The 20021-nt window shown below is 46.0% G+C and overlaps 1 protein-coding gene across 1 annotated transcript in view; it reads left to right on the top strand.

The window, feature by feature from the left end:
- clec19a (C-type lectin domain containing 19A) overlaps positions 1-20021 on the top strand; it is a 47860-nt gene that overhangs the window by 8532 nt on the left and 19307 nt on the right. Inside the window, exons 2-3 of the mRNA XM_080206167.1 lie at positions 6542-6719; positions 13149-13242. Coding sequence (XP_080062293.1) covers positions 6542-6719; positions 13149-13242 — 272 coding nt within the window. The remainder of the gene's footprint in view (positions 1-6541; positions 6720-13148; positions 13243-20021) is intronic.

Genomic DNA, 20021 nt, shown 5'->3' with positions numbered 1-20021 from the left:
AACCCCACCCTATAAAACCCCACCCTATAAAATCCCACCCTATAAAACCCCACCCTATAAAACCCATCCTATAAAACCCCACCCTATAAAACCCCACCCCATAAAACCCCACCTTATAAAACCCCACCCTATAAAATCCCACCCTATAAAACCCCACCTTATAAAACCTCACCCCATAAAACCCCACCCTATAAAACCCCACCCTATAAAACCCATCCTATAAAACCCCACCCTATAAAACCCCACCTTATAAAATCCCACCCCATAAAACCCCACCCTATAATTCCATGGCTCAGTTTACTTCGAAGATGTTTGCAGATGCTGGAAAAGCAGGAAATGCCTCAGCAGGTCAGGCAGTGTCTGTGGAGCAAGAAACAGAGCTAACATCGCACCAGGATCTTTCACCGGAGCTGGGAGCAGTTAGAGGTGTAACAGTTTATAATAGAGCACACTGGAGCAGAAAGGGGACAGGAAGCCATCTGGAAAAGAAGAGGCAAGTGTGTGATTACAGAATCTCGAGTACAAGAGGGAGGTTAAATGGTAAAATGGGGAGTGATGCCTCAAGGTAAGATCAGATAGTAGTGGGAGACAAAAGCAGATGTTAGAGGGAAAATCGGAATTCTTATCAACAGCTGCTGGCCAAAGTCAGAAAAAGGGAAGATGTTGTCTATGTGGAGTTTGCACATTCTCCCTGTGTCTGCGTGGGTTTTTTCCAGATACTCCGGTTTCCTGCCACAGTTCAAAGATGTGCAGGTTAGATTGATTGGCCATGCTAAGAAATTGCCCCTTAGTGTCTAGGGATGTGTAGGTTAGAGGGATTAGTGGGTATAATGTATGGGGATATGGCAGTAGGGCCTGGGTGGGATTGTGTTCGGTGCAGACTCGATGGGCCGAAGGGCCTCTTACTGCACTGTAGGGTTCTATGATTCTATGATTCTGTCTGTGGGGAGTTTCACATTGTCCCCGTGTCTGCGTGGGTTTCCTCTCACAGTCTAAAGATGTGCTGGTTTGGTGGATTGGCCATGGTAAATGAATACAGTTGTGGGGATAGGGCAGTGGGCTGGCCTTGGATAAGATGCTGTTTCAAAGAGTTGGTGCAAACTCAATGGGCTGAATGGCCTCTTTCTGCACTGTCGGGATTTTATAGTTCTTCTATGGTTGTGAACAGCATAGAAAACCGCAGACAGAAAAGGCAGAGAATTAAAATCTGGTCATTTGGGGTCCTGTGTGTGGATTGAACAGTTCTTTAACATGGGCACCCAGTCTGTGCCCAGTCACCTCAGTGACTGCATTGGGCACCGGGACGGCTGACACTAAACTGAAAGGCATTCAGTTAAATTGCTGTCTGGACTTGGTAGATGATGGGGACATTGGAACATAAGGATTAGCAGCAGGAGTAGGTCATCTGGCCCCTTGAGCCTGCTCCGCCATTCAATAAGATCATGGCTGATCTTTTCATGGACTCAGCTCCACTTACCCGCCCGCTCACCATAACTCTTAATTCCTTTACTATTCAAAAATGTTAAAATTTTTAAATTATAGTCCTTCTCACAGTTTATAATACTTGCAAGTTTTCTGTCATCTGTAAACTTTGAAATATTCATCTGCAAACCAAGGTCTGGATCTCACCTGGACAAATGTGAGGTAATGCATTTTGGAAGGTCTACCACAGATAGGAAATATACAGTAAATGGCAGAACCCTTAAAGAGTATTGATAGGCAAAGGGATCTGAGTGTACAGGTACACAGGTCACTGAAAGTGGCAACGTAGGTGGAGAAAGTAGTCAAGAAGGCATACGGCATGTTTGCCTTCATTGGCCAGGGCACTGAGTTTAAAAATTGGCAAGTCATGTTGCAGCTTTATGGGACCTTAGTTAGGCTGCACTTGGAATATAGTGTTCAATTCTGGTCACCACACTACCAGAAGGATGTGGAGGCTTTGGAGAGGGTACAGAAAAGATTTACCAGGATGTTGCCTGGTATGGAGGGCATTAGCAATGAAGAAATTTGGTTTGTTCTCACTGGAGGGATGGAGGTTGAGAGGGGGCCTGATAGAAGTCTACAAGATTATGAGAGGCATGGACAGAGTGGATAGTCAGAAGCTTTTTCCCAGGGTGGAAGAGTCAATTACTCGGGGGCACAGGTTTAAGGTGCGAGAGGCAAGGTTTAAAGGAGATGTACGAGGCAAGTTTTTTTCACAGAGGGTGGTGGGTGCCTGGAACTCGCTGCCTGGGGGAGGTCGTGGAAGGAGATACAATAGTGCCTTTGAAGGGGCATCTGGACAAATACATGAATAGGATGGGAATAAAGGGATATAGTCCCTGGAAGGGTAGGGGATTTTTGTTCAGTTAGGCAGCATGGTCGGTGCAGGCTTGGAGGGGCTGAAGGGTCTGTGCCTGTGCTGTAATTTTCTTTGTTCTTTGTTATTTGGCTCCGGTCAGGAGTGTGATGGAATACTCCCCACTTGCCCGGATGGGTGCAGCTCCAAAAACTCTCAAGAAGATCAACACCATCCAGGACAAAGCAGCCTGCATGATTGGGACATCGACATGTTTAAATATCCTCTATCCCATTGAGATAGAAGCATTGTTAAGATTTTAGCGTAACAGTAGTTCAAAAAGTAACTGTTACACTGTTGTTTGGCTGCACACACTCAGCACTGAAAGGACGAGGGATACATGAACATTCTGCCCAACGCTAACAATATTTTATACCTTATCTTTGTTGTTTTCTTTCACTTTTGTAGCCAGGAATTCGAGTTATTGCAGAGACTAATTACCCTTCAATATCCCTGGGCTGCGGATATCTGATAGCCACTTTTTGTCAGGAAGAGCATCCTTGTGTGTTGTTGTAGAGTCATAGAGATTTACAGCATGGAAACAGCCCCTTCGGCCCAACTTGTCCATGCTGCCCCTTTTTTAAACCCCTAAACTGACCCCAATTGCCTGCATTTGGCCCACATCCCTCCATACCCATTTTACCCATGTAACTGTCTAAACACTTTCTAAAAGATAAAACTGTACCCGCCTCTACTACTACCTCTGGCAGCTTGTTTCAGACACTTGCCACCCTCTGTGTGAAAAAATTGCCCTCTGGACACTTTTATATCTCTTCCCTCTTGCCTTAAACCTATGCCCTCTAGTTTTAGACTCCCCTACCTTTGGGAAAAGATACTGACTATCTAGCTGATCTGTGCCCCTCATTATTTTATAGATCTCTATAAGATGGCGGAGCTTTTTGACTTCCCGTTTGCTTCTTTCCTTTAAACAATTCCCGCAAACTCAAACCAAATGTTTCCTCATTTTCGTTTTCCTTTTGACTGCGAATCTTGGCCTGTACCTTTCTGCTTGCTAGATTTCGCCCTGTTGATTGCTGTGTCCCAGGCTGGGTATTGATTTAAGGATTCTGCACTGATGGGGTGGGGTGGTTCTATGGAGTCATAAAAAACGCAGATGCTGGAAATACTCGGGTCTGCTAGAGGAAGAAAGAGTGACAATTGCGAAGTTGTTGATGATGTTAGCTCCTAATTAGATTCCTGCCTTTTGATGTTACTGTTGTATATAAAAAAAAATCCAAACTAAATGTAGAAGTTGATTGTAAGTGATAGGATTGTCTTTTAAAAAGCATTTAGACTTACATGGCTTAGAGGGAAATGGGCCAAATGTGGGCAATTGGGATTAGTTTAGGGGTTTAAAAAAGGGCGGCATGGACAAGTTGGGCCGAAGGGCCTGTTTCCATGTTGTAAACCTCTATGTCTCTGTGACTCTATGATCCAAACATTCACTTCTGGTATGTGTGTAGTTTTGAAACTACATTGACACACCACCATTCTGGGGGAAATGAGACTAATGTTATGAGTCAACGGCAAATAAGTAACAATGGTTTTGTGCAATAAAGATCACCCCTCAGCCTCCTGAGCTCTAGGGAAAAAAGTTAAGAGCAGTTGTGCTTTCTGCACTTGCTGCAGTTACACCTGCTAATATACGGGTATACTTACAGGGAGCAGTTTTAGGGTGCGATTGAATCTAGCCGCAGGTGTCTGCCTGACCCCCCTCAGTGTGGGAGAGGAGGTGTGCCTGTCTCCAAACCATTCAATGGGTGATGGGGAAGGGCCAAAGTGGGAAACACATCCATTCACAACACAATATTAATGATGCTCATTAATTAACTTACCACTTCCTAACTAATTAACACTAATTCCCCCTGTGCCCACTGGAATTTAGTGGTAGTTTAGGGAGTGAAATGGATCTCCCGTGCCTCCTGAAGGTTGCCCAGTAAACATGAGGCAGAATTATCCGTTATTTGAGCAGAGTGCTGGCTGAGTCAAGAGGGCCAGTGTGAATCTCGCTGGGAGAACAGTCCAGGTTTCCCGCCACGGTTTACAGCACTTGGTGTCCAGTAAATCTCCCAGCGATCTTTAAAATTCATTCGTGGGATTTGGGCATTGCCGGCCGGGCCAGTATTTATTGCCCATCCCTAGTTGCCCTTGAACTGAGTGGTTTGTTAGTCCAATTCAGAGGGCAGTTGAGAGTCAGCCACATTGCTGTGGATCTGTAGTCACTTGTAGACCAGACCAGGTAAGGACGGCAGATTTCCTTTGCAGTGTGAGGTGGTGGGCGTGGTGACAGTGTCAGGGGTCATGCCCAGGCATGTCCCTCTCCCTCCCGGAGTTATACTTGCCTGTTCACCCCTGATGTGTTCCCTTCACCTGGTTCTGCAGTTGTAAACCTCGCCAACGTGATGTTACACCAGCGAGGGGGGGAGTTCCAAAAATAGCCGGGTTATACAGTAAGGAATCCCTTTAATTATATTAGAATTTATTGAAATGAAGGTTAAGAACCTGGTTACATCACCGGGGTGAGGGCAGGGTTGGGAGGGGTGTGTACAGTTACAAGATCTTGCCAATGTGATTCTTGTTTTCTGAATCTTGCAAGACTTTGCGTCTTGCTTGCACTGGTGGCAAACTCTGAGTGGAAACTCGCAGCAAACTACATCATAAATAAGAACAGGACCGGGGTTGGGGCACCCTCACACGGTCGGGGGTCCTTGTTGTCAGGCATTCTGCCTGATCGAGGGATCCAGCATTGGAAAGAGGCACCAACTAGAAGCCAATGCCCTCTGATCCACTCTGCCCCAACTCCATCACCTTTCTCATAGAATCCCTACAGTACAGAAGGAGGCCATTCGGCCCATTGAGCCTGCAATGACAACAATCTCATCCTACTACCATAATGTCACACGATTACCTTGCTAATCCCCCTGACACTAGGGTCAATTTAGCGTGTCCAAACAACCTAATCCGCACATCTTTGGACTGTGGGAGGAAACCGGAGCACCTGGAGGAAACCCACACAGACATGGGAAGGATGTGCAGACTCCACACAGACAGTGACCCAAGCCGGGAATCAAACCCAGGTCCTAGTGCTGTGAGGCAGCAGTGCTAATCACTATGTCACCTTGCTCTGTGAACCCTAACTCGCCCTCACTCACCTGAGGCCAGTGATTGAATGGTAATTCCTGGTGAAGTTCCTGAACTTATGACACCAACCATTGTTTTCATGGCAACGCCAGCAACGGATAGGTACCAGCATCTGATTGGCTGGAAGCCCTTGGTGGGTAGGGTTCTTGCCACCAGGTCTTTGTGGAATCCCATTGGTCAGGCCTCCCTTACTGAAGTGACAAGAGTTCCACACTGGTTCTCCAATCAGTGGGCAAGGAGCTCATTGCCAATGTTAAACCCAGCCCTTAGTCTTTACAAACCTTCCCTCCATCTTCACTGAACTATCAGCTTCATGCAGACCAATCACTACATTTTTCTTCATTGTATTTTATTTCTAAGAAATCAGTGGAATTTTAAAACCAATGCCTTGCTGAATCTTGTCCATTGCTAGACTGGAGCTTGTGTGGAATAATTGAAAGATATTCTTCCTTCACGTTTTGCTTCGTATGGCCATGTAAAAGCAGTTAGGAGGATGGCAGATTGTTCCCGTCCCAAATGGAAAATCCACCCTTTGATTCAAACTCACTGAGTGATAATGAACAGTCAACATGACAGCTCAGAGACTATCTCTGTTGCTGTGCGGACACATGGATTTGGGCCTGTGTCTGTGGGAGTTTGCACGTTCTCCCCGTGGTTGCGTGGGTTTCCTCCGGGTACTCCGGTTTCCTCCCACATCCCAAAGATGTGCTTTTAGGCTGATTGATTGGGTACTAAATTGTCCCTATATTGGACCTCCCTGATCCTCGCACATTAGGCGTAGACTAAAATCATGAATAGGTCACTGAGACAGTGGGACGGCGGCGTGGGCTCGTTGGGCCGAAGGGCCTGTTTCCCGTGCTGTGTTGTTCTTTGTTCTTTGTTCTTTGTCCTGTTCACAGAAATCCATTCACGCTCGGCAGGCTGACGGTTTGGTGAAGCTATTCTTCTTACAGCAATGACTAATGCTGAGTCAAGCAAAGGACATTCCTGTCATCAATAATGTTGTTCTGTGTACATTAACTTGCTGATTTTGATTTCCGCTTATCATTCACACTGTTACAGAGTTGCCTCTTCGATTAACTGGAGCCATCCCAGCGTATTCCTGCCCTCTTTTCTGGACTGAATTCAATGGATACTGTTTCCGCTTCTTCCCAGAGACCAAGACGTGGGCAGAAGCTGATCTGTACTGTGCTGAATTTTCAAATGGACTCAGATCGGCAAAATTAGCTTCTATCCACAGGTATAATACTCACTGCTTCTGTATGTTTAGATATTTAAAGATATTTTAATAAAGCTGTGCTAATGAGGAGTTTGAATACAGTGTTTACAATAATCACATTTACAAATCTCTGTGGTAGCAATTTGCACCCAGCTTTTTAATGCATTACCATGTTTTTGGGCAAGTTAATTTAATAGACAGATGGTCATCACACTGGCTAATTTGTGACAAAACAAAGAACAAAGAAAATTGCAGCACAGGAACAGGCCCTTCGGCCCCTCCAAGCCTGCACCGACCATGCTGCCCAACTTAACTAAAACCCCCTACCCTTCCGGGGATCATATCCCTCTATTCCCATCCTATTCATGTATTTGTCAAGACGCCCCTTAAAGTCACTACTGTATTACTTCCTACTGCACTACTTCCACTGCCTCCCTCGGCAATGAGTTCCAGGCACCCACCACTCAATGTGTAAAAAAACTGCCTCGTACATCTCCTCTAAACCTTGCCCCTCGCACTTTAAACCTCTGCCCCCTAGTAACTGACTCTTCCACCCTGGGAAAAAACTTCTGACTATCCACTCTGTCCATACCTCTCATAATCCTGTAGACTTCTATCAGATCTCCCCTCAACCTCCATCATTCCAGTGAGAATAAACCAAGTTTCTCCAACCTCTCCTCATAGCTAAAACATTTGGCAAATTGTGAAAAATTATGAAATGCTAGAAAGTCAGGAGTTACTCGACACAGTGCTTCCACTGTGCTCCCACCGTACTCCCACTGTACTCCCACAGTGCTCCCACTGTGCTCCCACAGTGCTCCCAGTCTAGATACTGAGTTCAAACTTCAAACTGTTCAGATTAGCCATGTTCTCATTTGAGTTGAATGGTTTTCATAAAGCTGCCACCTGCACTGATTGGAAATCCAGATCTCTACAGAGAAAGATTGGACCTGGGTGAATTTTCTAAGTAAAGACAAGGAGAGGATTTGTACTTAGGAGTTGACTTTGTGCTGTGTCAGATACATAGCAAGAGACGGAACCACGAACTATACTGCTGATCTGAAACTGAAAGGGAAAGGGCTGTTGCTGGGCCAATGTTATTCATGGATTTTATTCAGAGCATTCCTGCCGACATCTGTATAATTACAGAAATGAAACTGGAAAACTCCAGCATCAGTTCAATCCAAGAACAGCAGGGATATTTGTGAACATCAGCGTCAAGTGTGTCTTTGACTGAGATTTACTGTATGACGACATTAAAATAATTGAATAGCGCTTTCAGACAATTTGCAGCTGAAGTGTTTTATAATTTGTCATTTGTAATTTAAACACACAAAAGTGCTTTCAGTCTTTAAGACCAGATGCCAAAAATAAGCAAACCTTCCTGCATATTCCTCGTGTTATCCCAGGCTTACCTCGTTCCAACCTTGCACACAAATTATGCCTTAGCCTTGTTGGTAGAGGAATCACAGAATCACAGAATCCTGCACTGCAGAAGAGGCCCTTCAGCCCATCGAGTCTGCACTGATACATAAAATGCCCTGATCTACCCACCTAATCCCACTTGTCAGCACTTAGAATCACAGAGGAATCTCTTTCTGTCTCAAACAGTGACTGTAGGTTAACAATGGGGCTGGGGTTTTCATACTTCTGACATCTCAGTAGAACAGGACCACCAGCACCCTCCACCCCTAACCCCCTCCATCCCATCCACCATCTCACGAGCTGTCACATTATGCTGCTGTTTGTATCTCTGCAGGAGGGACAGGAAGATGCCCGCAATGTTCTCCCAGTGCCATGTAGGTCTGCTGCTTGTGATCAAAGTAGGCCACCCTTGGACTTTTCCCCCAAATAATTGGTGGAGATGTCGGCTGTGTGTCCCAACGGGCAACACAGTGGCACAGTGGTTAGCACTGCTGCCTCACAGCACCAGGGATGCAGATTTAATTCTGGCCTCAGGTCACTGTCGTTGTGGAGTCTGCACGTTCTCCCTGTGTCTACATGGGCTTCCTTCGAGCGCTCCAGTTTCCTCCCACAGTCAAAAATGTGCGGGTTAGGTTGATTGACCATGTGAACTTGCCCCTTAGTGCCAAAAGTGTGTAGGTTAGAGGGAATAGCGGGGTAAATACATGAGATTGTGGGGACAAGGTGGGGGAGGGCCTGGGTAAGATGCTGCAATGGTGCAGACTTGACGGGCTAAATGGCCTCCTTCTGCACCATAAGGATTCTGTGATTATTGTGTTGGTGGATGGAATGGACAGGGAGAAGATGGATTGTACCATAAGGTCGACTGCTGACTCCTAAGTTTCCCATCCCTCTCCACTCCTCCAACACTATTGGCGTCAGTCACAATTCAGTGATAATACTCTGGGGTATTATCGCCGTGCTAAATGAAATAGGCTAGTGTCCCAGGCCCAACCATCTTCAACCTCTTCATCAATGCCTGATGTAACTGTTTTCACTCAGGGGGCTGATACCATGGGATCAGCTCTCACTGCTGCCCACACTGGGTCACAGAGTCTGCAACTACTTTGCTGAGAATTGTCAGTAACTCCAGCCTTTTCTGTTCAGTGTTCACAGTTGGGCTTTACCACAAACTAAAACTGTCCAGAATGATCCTGAAGAGAGAACATGGAGATTTTCTTGTTGATTTGCTCAGATTTTCTCCAGGAAGCTCTCACCATGTGTTCTCGCTGATGGTTCTCCAATATTCTTATCAAGTCAAAAATATTTTCAACCTGGTTCACTTCCTGAGATTAGAAGATTTTAGTTATGGAACTTTGGTTGATCACACCTGGGCAGGTCTTACTCAGTTAATGGTAGGGCGTTGGGGAGAGTTACAGAACAAAGAGATCTCGGGGTACATGTTCATAGCTCCTTGAAAGTGGAGTCACAGGTGGACAGAGTGGTGAAGAAGGCATTTGGCATGCTTGGTTTCATTGGTCGGAACATTGAATACAGGAGTTGGGACATCTTGTTGAAGTTGTACAAGACATTGGTAAGGCCACACTTGGAATACTGTGTACAGTTCTGGTCACCCTATTATAGAAAGGATATCATTAAACTAGAAAGAATGCAGAAAAGATTTACTGGGATGCTACTGGGACTTGATGGTTTGAATGACAACGAGAGGTTGGATAGACTGGGATTTTTTCCCTGGAGTGTAGGAGGCTGAAAGGTGATCTTATAGAGGTCTATGAAATAATGAGGGGCACAGATCAGCTAGATAGTCAATATTTTTTGCCAAGGTACGGGACTTTAAAACTAGAAGGCATAGGTTTAAGATGAGAGGGGAGAGATACAAAAGGGTCCAGAGGGGCAATTTTTTCACACACAGGGTGGTGAGTGTCTGGAACAAGCTGCCAGAGGCAGTAGTAGAGGCAGGTACAATTTTGTCTTTTAAAAAACATTTAAATAGTTACACGAGTAAGATAGGTATAGAGGGATATGGAACAAATGTGGGCAACTGGGATTAGCTTAGTGGTAAAAACTGGTTGGCATGGACAAGTTGGGCCACAGGGCCTGTTTCCATGCTGTAAACCTGTATGACTATATGACCCTATAACTATAACCACTTGTCACGTGCTTGTCCATCTATCATGGATCTCTCTGTGGACTGTGCCTGTGTGGAGTTTGCTGAGGTGATGTGAAATATTGCAGCAAGGAAATTGGAAAGGAGAGTTGTAGCAATGACACGGCTCTTGTTTGACCCCAGTCGATCTTCACTTGGATTGGGACGATGATGATTCTGCCGGTAAGGATCATAGCTTGTATCTCATGTGGAGTAGGTGGAGGATGGGAGGCCTTGGGTGTTGGAGGGACAGCAAATATAATGAGGTCTGTTACATCTGGAAACTGAGGGCAATTACAGCGAGGGGTAAACACCCCAATTCCCACAGAATGGAGAGGTTCAGTGATAATGAAACAGGACAGTCAGCAAATAGTGAGCGTAACTGAGAACTCAGTGCTTCCAACAAATAAAGTCAGAATCATTCATATCTCCCACATCCTCATAAAGATCCTCAAGGTTAAAGCTTTCTGCAAAGTTTCTTCATCACAAAGTCTGCAGGTTGAACCTTCCCAGCTGCACAGATGTGTATGAGTGTGTGGGGGAGGGGGGGGTTTGGAAAGTTGTGCATCAGGTCCTTGACCCAATGTTTTTTCATCTTCAAGTCTTCATACTGGAGCCAGAGTGTGGCCAAGGCAAGTAACCATGGCAAGTGGGGCAGCGTGGTGATAGTGGTTAGCATTGCTGCCTCACAGCACCAGGGGTTCAATTCATAGCCTCGGGTCACTGTCTGTGTGGAGACTGCACGTTCTCCCCGTGTCTGTGTGGGTTTCCTCCGGGTTAGGTTGATTGGCCATGCTAAATTGCCCCTTAGTGTCAGGGAGATTAGCAGGGTAAATACATGGGGTTACAGGGGTAGGGCCTGGATGGGATGGTTGTTGGTGCAGGCTAGATGGGCCAAATGGCCTCCTTCTGCACTGTAGGGATTCTACGAACCAATTAGAATCAGTGAAGTAGATACTCGGGGGAAATTGCTAATGCTGCTGAAATCTTTCCAACGGAGAAGGCTGCTGCCTCTGAGGGTGATGACTGGCGCTGCGCTGAGGTGTACCCCTGGTGCAGGCCGGGGGAGGGGAGGGGTACACCCTCATTTAAACTCCTCCACCCCCCCCAGCGATGTGGCTGTGGCTGCACAGCATTCTGGGCAGGGTTATGTTCTGATGACCATGGTGGGGGTCAGCAATGGCTCTCCCTGTGAACCCTGTTAGGCGAGTGGAGGCTCGGACAATAGGAAAGGAGCAGCGGTGGTGGGGGGTGGGGGGAGCTGTTTATAACCAGCTGGTTCCCCTCAGGCGGGACGATAGACTCGGGACTGATCCACAATCTGTAACCACTGAACCACACTCAGATATAACTGTAAATAAAAGAGTGATTGGTGACAGAAGGCTGGCCTCGGTAAGATTACTACAGTTTTCCTGTCAATAATTATAACCTTCATGCTGTGGGGATATTTTATTTTGAAAAATTCAAAACTCTTCACAAGTTTGCCTCCATCTTGAAGAGTCCTCGTGGTCTCCCACCTTCATTGACAGCACCCACTGGGCAGCACGGTGGATGGGTGGCACAGTGCGTGGGTGGCATGGTGGAATGGTGGTTACTGTTCCTGCCTCACAGTGCCAGGGGCCTGGGTTCAATTCCCAGCTTGGGTCACTGTTTGTGCAGAGTCTGCACGTTCTCCCCGTGTCTGTATGGGTTTCTTCCGTGTGCTCCGAATTCTACCCCCAGTGCAAAAGATGTGCTGGTTAGATGAATTGGCCGTGCTAAATTCTCCGTCAGTGTACCCGAACAGGCACCGGAGTGTGGCAACTAGGCGATTTTCACAGTAACTTCATTGCATTGTTAATGTAAGCTGACACTAATAAGTAAGCCTCTCCAGTTTGTCACCATCTTGCCCAGTTGTGAAAATGATCTGTATACATGCTGATTAATTGTGGAGCTTCTCAGTACTGGCTGTGTCAAACTCCACTGCTGTTAATGTTCCATCTTTGTGGAGACTGTGTCCCCTCCTCCTCTATCCCAGCTCCTGATCATGCGTGCCCTGCCCTTCACCCAGTGATAACCCTCTGACTCACTAACTACTTCTATCTGAGTTGATAAATGGGCTGGTAGCTTAGTTACCACATGGAGTTGGTGATGAAGTGGCAGAAATCATAGAACCAAAGAATCCTACAGTGCAGAAGAGGCCATTCGGCCCATCAAATCTGTACTGACCACAATCACACCCAGGCCCTATCCCAAAACCCTATGTATTCACCCTAGCTAGTCCCCCTGACACTATGGGGCATGGCCAATCCGCCCAAACCCACATATCTTTGGGCCCTGGGAGGAAACCGGAGCACCCAGAGGAAACCCACACAGACACAGAGAGAATGTGCAGACTCCACCTAGACAGTGACCCGAGGCCAGGAATCGAATCCAGGTCCCTGGTGCTGTGAGGCAGCAGTGCTAACCACTGTGCCGCTGTATTATGGATCAGGGTGTGTCTAGGCAGCTATCTGAATATCTCACCTGTTTCTGGTAAATTATTTTGTATCTCTGTGATCATGTTTTTCTATTTAATGTTTGCTGCTCACCTGTTTTCGGCAGATCCTTTGTTTCTTTGTGAATGGCAGGGCACTGAGGGCTTGAAGAGTCCTCTTCCAGCTTAACCCTCAGCAGCACAGTTTCACACACAAGCATCTTTTCTCAATTGTGTCCAAAGCAGAAACTCAATCTTAAATATCTTTGTCTACCCAGAGATTAGTGAAAGCTCAGACAAAGCACTCTGACTGCCTGAATATCCTTGCATTGCTTTCTCAGGTGGGAAGCTGCTTTCTGTAGCTTCATCTTGTATGTTGGTATTAGCCAAAACTAAACCTGTCTCAATTTTATTCCCTTACCAGCTGGGAGGAGAATGTGTTTGTTTATGACCTGGTTAACAGTCGAGTTCCCGGAATACCAACTGATATTTGGATAGGTCTCCATGATAGAAGAGTGGTAAGTCCACATTATAAATATCTACTGGGAATTAGTTAGTAACATAAGGCTACATTTCAATGTATGTAACCCTGCAGATAATGTTGTTTCACAAATCATAGAATCCCTACAGTGCAGAAGGAGGCCATTTGGCCCACTGAGTCTGCACTGACCACAGTCCCATACAGGCCCTATTCCCACATATTTACTACTAATCCTCCTGACACTAAGGGTCAATTTAGCATGGCCAATCCACCTAATCCGCACATCTTTGGACTGTGGGAGGAAACCGGAGCACCCAGAGGAAACCCATGCAGACATGGGGAGAACATGCAGACTCCACACAGACAGTGATCCAAGGCCAGAATTGAACCCGGCTATGAGGCTGTAGTGCTAACCATTGTGCCACTGTGTTGCCCAGATACTTTTGGATAAGATAATACTATCTTATCCAAAAGTAACAATTGATATAAAGTCAGGGGTTGGATTTTCAAAGGATGATTGGGATTGGAATGCAGTGTGGGTGGGATTTGAAATTCATGATCTTGATGGTGTTTTCTGGATCCCAGCATGTCCAGGAGAGTTTGTAACTAACAAAAGACTAACAGGATGGAGTGAGGGGTGTGCAACCCACTTGTCATCGATCAATAATTCCCTAAGCTCCTTAAGAATCATGTTAAGGATTGTATCCAATGCAGAGCTGAATTTTTAAACTTTATTTCAGTAAACCCAAACAGTCCTGATGCATGTTAGCGCACAGCTAACCACAGGGGTAATTAAAAACTTCCCTCTAAATACAAAACAGAACACTGCTGATGCCACAAACCTGAAAGTGCTGGGAATACGCAGCAAGTCAGGCAGTCCCTATGGAGAAGACACCTCCCCTCAGTCCGCTAGTCTGACTCTGAGTTCCCAGTAATCAATTGGTTTAATTCTCCACCTCGCTCTCAGGCTGCGATCTCTGTCGTTGGTCTGCTGTGCTGTTCCAGTTCAACACAAACACGAGGATCAATACCTCATCTTAAAACATAGAACATAGAACATAGAACATTACAGCGCAGAACAGGCCCTTCGGCCCACGATGTTGCGCCGACCAGTTAAAAAGCAATGACCCTCTAACCTAAACTAAACCCTTTCCATCCATAAACCTATCCACGGATCTCTTAAACGCCCCCAAACTAGGCGCATTTACAACTGCAACAGGCAGGGCATTCCAATCCCTCACCACCCTCTGGGTAAAGAACCTACCCCTGACATCCGTCCTATAACTACCATCCCTTAATTTAAAGCTATGCCCCCTCATGCTAGCTTTCTCCATCCGAGGAAAAAGGCTATCACTGTCCACCCTATCTAAACCTCTAATCGTCTTATATGTTTCAATAAGGTCCCCCCGTAGCCGCCTTCTTTCTAACGAAAACAACCTCAAATCCCTCAGTCTCTCCTCATAGGACCTCCCCTCCATACCAGGCAACATCCTGGTAAACCTCCTCTGCACCCTCTCCAAAGCCTCCACATCCTTCCTATAATGTGGGGACCAGAACTGCACACAATACTCCAAGTGCGGCCGCACCAGAGTTTTGTACAGTTGCAACATGACGCTGCGACTCCTAAATTCAATCCCCCTACCAATAAACGCCAAGACACCGTATGCCTTCCTAACAACCCTATCTACTTGATTCTCAACTTTCAGGGATCTATGTACACATACACCTAGATCCCTTTGTTCATCCACACTATTCAGAGTCCTACCGTTAGTCCTATACTCTACACATCCGTTATTCCTGCCAAAGTGAATTACCTCACACTTTTCTGCATTAAACTCCATCCGCCACCTCTCGGCCCATCTCTGTAACTTGTCCAAGTCTCCCTGTAAACTAAGACACCCTTCCTCACTATCTACCACACCTCCGACTTTGGTGTCATCAGCAAATTTACTAATCCACCCAACTATACCCTCATCCAGATCATTTATAAAAATTACAAACAGCACTGGCCCCAAAACAGATCCCTGAGGCACACCACTCGTAACTGAACTCCATGACGAATACTTACCATCAACCACCACCCTCTGTCTCCTATCCGCCAGCCAATTCCTGATCCAATATCCTAAATCACCCTCAATCCCATACATCTGCAATTTCTGCAGAAGCCTTCCATGGTGAACCTTATCAAACGCCTTACTAAAGTCCATATATACCACGTCAACTGCCTTACCCCCATTCACCTCTTTAGTCACTTTCTCAAAAAACTCAATAAGGTTAGTAAGGCACGACCAACCCTCCACAAAACCATGCTGACTATCTCCAATCAATTCATTACTCTCCAAATAACTATAAATCCTATTCCTAGTAATTTTTTCTAAAACCTTGCCCACAACAGAAGTAAGACTCACCGGTCTATAATTCCCGGGGAAGTCTCTGTTCCCCTTCTTAAACAATGGGACAACATTCGCTATCCTCCAATCTTCTGGCACTATACCGGTGACCAATGACGACCTGAAGATCAGAGCCAGAGGCTCTGCAATCACCTCTCTTGCCTCCCAGAGAATCCTAGGGTAAATCCCGTCCGGCCCAGGGGACTTATCTATTTTCAAACCCTGAAGAATATCTAGCACATCCTCCTTATCAACTGCAATACTGTCCAGTTTACAACCCTGTAACCCAGTGTTCTCCACAGCTACATTTATGTCCCCCTGCGTGAACACCGAAGAGAAATATTGGTTCAATGCCTCTCCAATCTCTTCCGGTTCCACACATAAATTCCCACTGCTGTTTCTAACTGGCCCTAATCTTGCCCTAACCAACCTTCTGTTCTTAACATATCTATAGAACGCCTTAGTCTTCCAGTTAGACTCTTTGCCGTCTTCCAGACTCAACACTGAGTTTAACAATTTCAGCCTGTGGTCTCGGTCCCTGTAACAGCGCCGTGTTTTCCCTTCTGTTTGCATGATTTGATTTTTTCTCTTGGTTTCTCTCTCAATCTTCCTGTCACACCTTCTGTTCATTTTCTTGCTCCATTCCCATTCCCGGGAAGACTAGCTCTTCATTCATTCAATGTCTCCTCCCCCCCTCCCCCCACTATTACATCTCTCACTTTTCCCATTTCTGATGGAAGCTCACTGATTGGGAAAGTTAACTCTGATTCTTTCTCCACAGCTGCTGCATGGCCTGCTGGGATTTTCCAGCACTTCCTGTTTCTGTTTCAAAGTTTCTGTCCCTTTGCTTATTTACGAGTTTTTCCAGGTGCTGGTACAAGTGGGGGACCTTCTCAAGGCGTCTTCCAGCCCCATTGATACTGTCAGTCATAGAATCCCTGTTGTACAGAAGGAGGCCATTCAGCCCATTGAGCCTGCATCGACAACAATCCCACCCAGACCCTAGCCCTGCAACCCCATGTATCCACCTCGCTAATCCCCCTGACAGTAAGGGGCAATTTATCTTGGCCAATCTACCCAATCCATGGGAAGAGCACACAGACTCCGCACAGGCAGTGATCTAAGCTGGCGATTGAACCCAAATCCCTGGCGCTGTGAGGCAGCAGTGCTCACCACTGCGCCATCGTGCTGCCCAGGTCCCTGGCGCTGTGAGGAAGCAGGGCTAACCACTGTGCTATTGTGCTGCCCCTCTGATGAGATGTTTTCTCTGTTCAGCTAGATGTTGGCTGCTGTTGGTCTTTGCCAGTGACACCAGACAGGCAGCTTTGTCTCTGGAGGGAGGCAGCATCATTAATTGGGTGCCATTCTCTCCTTCTGACCAATTAGGCTGTTTGAAGTTAAAAACAGTTTCCCGAGATTGTTGTGACATGGGGTCAGGACCCAGATTTTATCCAGATGTCAATTCTTGACTCTGTTTTGAAAATCCAGATCATTTTCTGCATGACTTGATTTTCCTCGTTAAGTATCATTGCACAATTGGCTAATTGCTTCTGGCAGCTCCGTGCTTTGTTTGAGTTGAATAGTATTTTCCATTCAGATGGAATCTTAAAATATTTTTCAAAGAAACATAAAAGTAGGAATGTTGTGTGTGAAAAGGTGCAGAACCCACCATGAGTAACATATAATCGCTGATCTATTAAAAATGACCAGGATTCAGAAACAAATATTAAAAAAGAACAGCAACAGAGGATTTTTTTTGCCCCAGAGTCTGAACTATCTACTATTAGATTACAACATATCTTTTCCTCAACCTCCCTTATTCACCTTTCATCCCTAAAGGGAACCTCAACTAACCTGTGAATTTCAGCTAAACCAGAATCCATAGCCTTTTGGGAGTCAGGTTTCCAGATTATCACTCTCTTTTGAGTTTTCTTTTTTTTTTAATTCATTCGTGGGACATGGGCGTCGCTGGCTGGCCAGCATTTATTGCCCATCCCTAGTTGCCCCTTGAGAAGGTGGTGGTGAGCTGCCTTCTTGAATCGCTTCAGTCAGTGTTCTGTGGGTTGACCCACAATGCCGTTAGGGAGGGAATTCCAGGATATTGACCCAGTGACTGCGAAGGAACGGCAATATACTTCCAAGTCAGGATGATGAGTGACTTGGAGGGAAATTGAAGGTGGTGGTGTTCCCATGTATCTGCTGCCCTTGTCCTTCTAGATGGAAGTGGTCATGGGTTTGGAAGGTGCTGTCTTATAATAACACACTGCTGCTACTGAGCATTGGTGATGGAGGGAATGGATGTTTGTGGATGTGGTGCCAATCAAGCGGGGCTGCCTTGTCCTGGATAGCGTCAAGCTTCTTGAGTGTTGTTGGAGCTGCACCCATTCAGCCAAGTGAGGAGTATTCCATCACACTCCTGACTTGTACTTTGTCGAGGGTGGATAGGCTCTCGGGAGTCAGGAGGTGAGTTACCTGCCACAGGATTCCCAACCTCTGATTTGCTGCTGTAGCCACTGTGTTTATGTGGGAAGTCCAGTTGGGTTTCTGGTCAATGGTAACCCCCAGGATGTCGACAGTGGGGGATTCAGTGATGGTTACACCATTGAATGTCAGGGGGCGGTGGTTAGAGTGTCTCTTATTCGTGATGGTCATTGCCTGGCTTTGTGTGGTGCGAATGTTACTGCCACTTGTCAGCCGAAGGACTGATTTCATTCTCAAATGACTTCGCTTTGAGATTCTGTACCCTACTCTCTTGCTCTGCATTCCCCCTACCAGAGTAAATGGCTCCCCTGTTACCCATCACTTCACATTATTTTAGTATTTTAAACACCATAAATTGACCACCCCAAAACTTTCTAATCTCAAGGGAATAAAATCCCAGTTTATGCAAATTGTATTCAGCCGTTGAAGCCCTGATATCATTCTGGTGAATTTGTGCCAAGTTCCCTTGAGCGAGAGACCAGCTTTGCATTTGGTTTAATAATTCTTGTGCCTCTGTTGCAGGATTTACTGACCTGACACTCAGTTTTCAGAGTGCCGGACTAAGACAATATCCAAAGTGAAAGCATTAATTCCTGAAGATTTCTCTATCTTTAGTCCTGTTATTTTCCCTATTACCATTTTCTTATTACATCTGTTAAAGCCAATGAATTCCTCCTCTTGACCTATTTTAATGTTTCCTTTGCTGGGATTTTCTGCTCCAATTTTTTCCGGGTAGGGTTGGTGATGGGAACGGAAAATTGTGTAAGGGTCCAAATCACATACTGCACTGATGTCGAAGTGTGACACTGTTGTCCTCATCCCACTGCCAGTGAAGGAATGGGATTCCCCATGTTCAACATCAGAAACAACATTTGCATACATTAACATCTCATTATCAGATTCCTACACCTAAATCATTAACATCACCCCCCCCACCCCCTGCCAACCACCACCCCCCCAACTCCCCATCCCCACCCATTCCCCACCATTTGTGTCAGTATGAGTGTGGAACGGTGTGAACCAGCTGGTCTCCCAAGGCAGGCACCTGGTGAGCGACCTCAAATGAGTGCATCACCCAGGGGGTCATTCCCTGACACTAACCACACACTGACCCCTGAACATATGAACTAGGAGCAGGAGGAGGCCATTCAGCCCCTCGAGCTTGTTTCACCATTCAATATGATCATAGCTGATCTCATCTTGGTCTCAATTCCACTTTCCTGTCTATTCACCATAAACCTTCAAACCCTTATTAAAGATCCATCCACCTCTTCCTTTAGTTTACTCAATGTCCCAGCATTCACTGCACTCTGGGGTAGTGAATTCCACAGACTCACCACCCTTTGAGAGAAGCAATTTCTCCTCATCTATTTTAAATCTGCCCCCTTTATCCTAAAACTATGACCTCATGTTCTGGATTGCCCCATAAGAGGAAACACCCTCTTCATGTCTACTTTCTCAATATCCTTTATCACCTTTTATACCTCAGTTAGATCTCCCCTCAATCTTCTAAACTCCAGAGAGCCCAGGCCTTTGGCAGCTCCTGGTTAACCTTTGTGCACTGAGTGGACTTTCGAAATGGTGCCCTGGTCTGCCAGATACCTTCCTCCCCCCCAGCAGCGTAATGTTGTGGGACCCTCCGCTTGCCATGGTTTTACTAAGTCCGGGACGATATGATGGAGAGAGCCATCATTGGTGCGAACAGCTTCAATGCTGCTTTTCCTGCCCGCTATTGGCCTTTGCCGAGATTTGGAATAATTCCCATTCTTGCATTAAATCCTGTAAAATATTCCCAAACTTCCACACTATCCATTGCAGTACAACCCCAGCTGCCTTTCCCTTACCGCTCTCTTTCTCAAGATATTTGTGAAATTGACCATTTTCACAACTTATCTCTCCGTTATTTGATAACTCTCCCAGGCTGCCTGATTATTACCTTGCTTTA

Source organism: Carcharhinus amblyrhynchos, chromosome 18, assembly GCF_965287045.1.
Source record: "Carcharhinus amblyrhynchos chromosome 18, sCarAmb.v2.hapA, whole genome shotgun sequence".
NCBI lineage: Eukaryota > Metazoa > Chordata > Chondrichthyes > Carcharhiniformes > Carcharhinidae > Carcharhinus > Carcharhinus amblyrhynchos.
Note: the sequence above shows the minus strand (reverse complement) of the source record. Positions and strands in the feature narration are given on the sequence as shown.